This window comes from Chrysochloris asiatica, unplaced genomic scaffold (assembly GCF_000296735.1).
Source record: "Chrysochloris asiatica unplaced genomic scaffold, ChrAsi1.0 scaffold00204, whole genome shotgun sequence".
NCBI classification, from domain to species: Eukaryota; Metazoa; Chordata; class Mammalia; order Afrosoricida; family Chrysochloridae; genus Chrysochloris; species Chrysochloris asiatica.
The window spans coordinates 1,404,945-1,409,484 of NW_006408722.1; the positions used below are offsets into that span (position 1 = coordinate 1,404,945).

At 46.0% G+C, this 4,540-nt stretch overlaps 1 protein-coding gene across 1 annotated transcript; it reads right to left on the reverse strand.

Annotated features, from left to right (window-relative positions):
• Positions 1 to 3,275: 3,275 nt before the first annotated feature.
• LOC102828874 (nucleoside diphosphate kinase B-like) lies at positions 3,276 to 3,637 on the reverse strand. The gene is made up of 2 exons (XM_006872563.1): positions 3,410 to 3,637; positions 3,276 to 3,296 (listed from the first exon to the last, which is right to left on the reverse strand). The coding sequence occupies exons 1-2, from the start codon at positions 3,635 to 3,637 to the stop codon at positions 3,276 to 3,278; spliced, it is 249 nt and encodes an 82-aa protein (XP_006872625.1).
• Between the last annotated feature and the right edge of the window lie 903 nt (positions 3,638 to 4,540).

Below are 4,540 nucleotides of genomic sequence, written 5' to 3' on the forward strand. Positions count from 1 at the left end.
CTGCCCCTCATTCTCTCCTGCTAAGTCTAAACTGTGTCTGCTTCTCTTTGAAATGTTATCAGTGCTATACCAAACTGTATAAACACTACTTTTGTGAACGGCTTTTATTTGGTCTCTATCTCCTAGACCCGCAAGGTCAGTTTGAACTGCAAGGTTGTTGATTCAAACCCACCAGCTGCTCCTCAAAAGGGTTGCTGTGAGTTGGAACCAACTCTATGGCACTTAACAATAACAACAATCTCCATAAATTGCATCTATGTTGAGTGTGCCAGATACCTGTTTCGAGCTTGGGTTTACATCCCAAGTTCATCTTTAAGTCACTTTGCCCTGCTGGTGGTGGTGTGCTATGGAGTCGATTCCTCCTCAGCAACTCTACGTAGGGTTTCGGAGGCTGTAAATCCGAATGCCTCACCTTCCTCCCATGGAATGGCTGGAAGTTTTGAACTGCTGACCTTGAGGCTAGCAGGCCGACTTGTAATCACTACGCTACCAGAGCTCCTTACTTTCTCTGTTAGCTCACCTCAAGTAATATTTGATTGCTAGAGAGACATGTTGTCAGGAGGGACCAGTCCCTGGGGAAGGACACCACACTAGGTAGAGGGTCAGTGACAAAGAGGAAGGTCCTGTTGAGATGGATTGACACCGTGGCTACAACAGTGGGTCAAACGTGATGACACTTGTGAGGATGGAGCAGGACCAGACAGTGTTTTGTTCTGCTGTACACAGGATCACTGTGAGTTGGAATTGACTAGACAACACTTACCAACAGCAAACAGAGAGACATAATTTTGCAGCAAGGATGGGAGAGGAATAAAATGCAACAGATAGAAAAAGAAAGAGGAGTGGCTCCACCACCAGCTCTGAAGCAAGGCCTCCTAATCTACCCAGATATCCTTAAGGAAAATAACTTTTAAAATATCATTTCTAATCCTGTTAGGTGAGTGCTCTTATCACTGCCCCTGGGAAGTGAGGAAACCGAGGTTTAGTAGCTTGAGTGGGAAAGTCAGACTGGCCACACCACCTGCATTTGGGCACAAGCATCGAAGTGTCCTTCACCCAAACCCCTCCATTTGAGCATAATTTGGCATTCTGGGAGGCCCCGCCAATGCCCCCTCTTCTCAGAAAGACAGGAAGAAGCAGGAATACTCATAGCATCCTCAACCCAGGTAATTGGGGGAGGGAGGCTCAGTACTAAGGACACCACTACAAAAGAACTCCCTAACCCTGCTAGAGGAGCCCTGGTGGTGTCGTGGATTAAGCATCAGGTAGATAACTTCAAGGTCAGCAATTCAAACCCATCAGATGCTCTGCTGGAGAAAGATGAGGCTGCCTGCTCCCATGAAGCTTTGTAGTCTGTGAAACCCTAAAGAGCGGTGCTACTCTGCTCTGTAGGATTGCTGTGGGTTGGAATCAACTCAAGGGCAGTGGGTTCATCCTGCTAGACCACCTACCTGAACTCACTATGTTACAAATAAGGTGAAAACCAAACATCTGGGAGGCTGGGGACTTCTGGTCCCAGCATGCAATGCTTTTGTCCACCAACTCACCCTCAGGTTGACTCCCAGTGACACTGGAATCACTTTCTGGGCCAACTTTGAGATAATTTACATTGTCTGGCATTCTGGTAAAGTTGAATTAAAATTAACTCCAAGAGTAGTTGGAAGGAGAGAACAATTAACTCAGAAATCAGTTAGAAATACAAGTAGTTCTGGAAATAAGGAGCCTAAGGTCCCAAAGGGGCTTTTCTTTTTGGGGAAGGGCATCACTCTTTCCCTGAAGTCCCAGAGCACCCCTCTGCTTTTCTTGGGAGACCCTCTCACTTTCTGTGCTGCCCTGTGCTTATTTGTCAATGGACCGCATCTTACCTATTAAGAGGATGGCCCTCACCAGGCTCTCAAGACTGATTGTTCTGTACTCTTTGGGGCTGTCCTTACGACACTTACCACTCACTGCCCAGCTCCCTGTTGAACCGCAGGCAACTTGAGAGAATCCACTTCCTCATTTATTCATGGAACAATAATTGATTGAGGCTCTCTGAGGTGCTGGGAATACTGAAGAGCGGGTCCACTGCTCCTCATCCACACACTCTTTCAGACTAACATCAGACCTTGTCAGAACCACAGTTAGGGCTCTGGCACCCTCCATTGCCCCCCTCCAGTCCATTCCTCATGCAATAAACCTAAACCTACAACCATTAAGTCAATGCCAACTCATGGTGGGTGCATGCATCACAGAATTAAATCACTCCGTAGAAATGTTCTTGCTTCTCATCTTACACTTCACCAGAATCAGTGGTGACAGACTATATGGTGCAAGATACATGTTAGGGATCAACTCTTCTCTTGCCTAAGGAAAATGGGATCCCAATATCCGATAAAAGGAAGGAGCCCTAGTGGAATAACAGGCTGCTATACAAAAGTCTGGTGGCTTGAGCCCCCTGAACAGTTTCACAGGAGAAAGACCTGGAAATCTATTGGGTAGTTCTATTTTATCACATGGGGTCACTATGAGTCAAAACAGGCTGCTTGACAGTACTCAATAACAACAATGTATAAGAGAAAGTGGGAGGAAGCAAGAGGTTGCAGAGAAAAGATAATAAATGTGATGCAGGCTCAATAAAGCCTTAGCTAACTCAGTGGGGAAAACATGCTCCAGCTTATCCCATGTCAAAATGGAATGGCCAAACTCTCAGACTCTGCCTGGCTTAGTCAGTGAGTGTAGGCTTCTCTGGGAAGAACAATGCCTTTCACCTCAGATAAGGTGACAGTTCTGGAGTGTGGGACAGACCCTAAAGGCACTGCCAGGTGGAGACTGTCTGCAAGTTCTCTCTTGTAGGAGGAGGGCACGTCTCCATGTCTACCGCACCCACCAGCACTGCTGTTCCTCATCGTCTTCCCAGGCTTCAGCACAATTTGGGTTCATTTTCTCTGGGAAGCCTTTGTCCAGACCACTGTTATTGTTGTTAGCTGCAGTTGAGTTGGCCCCTGATTCATGGTGACCCCATGCAAGGATTGTTGTGATCCATACAGTTTTCACTGACTGAATTTTTTTTTTTCTAGTTTCCAAAGGCTTTACTGATAAATGTGCTTTCGGAAAGGATCTTCAGTATCACATCGATTCCAAACCTCTGGCATGAAGAGCTGTGTCAGAGGCTCAGGGGTTGCTGTTTTGTCCACTCTTATTCATAGATCCAGTCATGGCCACAAGACTTGTAGTCAACCAATTCCTCTGGCTTAAACCAGAGACTGATTTCTTTCTCAGCACTTTTTACTGAATCACTGCCATGAATGATGTTCCTGCCAACCTGAATACAGAAATCTCCACGAATAGTGCCTGGCTTAGAATCCACTGGATTAGTCTCCCCAAGCATCTCTCAACCTGTCTTCACAACGTTCAGCCCCTCCCAGACCATGGCCACAACTGGTCCTGAATTCATGTACTTCACCAGCCCCGGGAAGAATGGACGGTCCTTCAGGTCAATATAATGTTGCTTCAGGTGCTCCTCAGAGGCCTTCATGAATTTCATGGCCACAAGGCGGAATCCCTTCTGCTCAAAGCGCTTGATGATGTTGCCCACCAGGCCATGCTGCACGCCGTCCGGCTTGATGGCAATGAAGGTGCGCTCCGTGTTGGCCATGGTCCCGGGAGCTGGCAGGGGAGCGGTGGATGCGTGCGCTGCTTCACTGACTGAATTTTAGAAGCAGATCACCAGGCCTTTCTTATTATTCTGTCTTACACGGGAAGCGCCACTGAAACCTGTTCAGCATCGTAGCAACACACAAACCTCCACTGCCAGATGCATTATGGCTACACATAAGATGCATTGACTGGAGTTTGGACCTGTGAATGCAAGAATTTGTTAAACTATCGATGCTCCCAGACTCCTATTAGAAGCTTTCATAATAGCCCATTCTTTTTCCCTCCAGCATATATCACATATAAGCACATGGAAATTCTGTAAGATCTGTGAGGGTCTGGAAGGTCTCTCTTTGACTCATTGTAGTCCCAGAGCTTAGCCCAGTACTTGACACATAGTAGATGCACAATAAACACTTGTGGAAAAAGGAATAGTAGAACACATTTTAAATTATCATAGAATATAGATTGGAACCTCTGAAACTGACTAATTCCCAGAAACCATGGTTCTAGGCAGATACTTTATTTAGCATACTCTGTAAAAAGAGTCATGAGCATTGTGTCCTTTGAAAAATTATCTATTTGTGAAAGCACAAACAAGATGGTGGATCACATAGAAGTACAGTGAGGAGCTCCATCAGCAACAACACAGAATACTGGAACAAGCAGGCTCAGGGGATGGTGCCAGAACTCTGAACCACATATAAAGGAATATTTAAAAGGTTGGAATGTTAAGGGAATTTGTAGCAGAAGCATGAACTCCATTGCTTTCTAATTCAAGACACTCAGCTGCTCCTGAAACTGCCATCTTGGGCAAGACCAAGCGGGGGAAGGATCAGAGCAGCCACGGACGCCTGTCGGAACTACAGAGATAAAGGTATTCTCCTTTTTTTTTTTTTTTTTT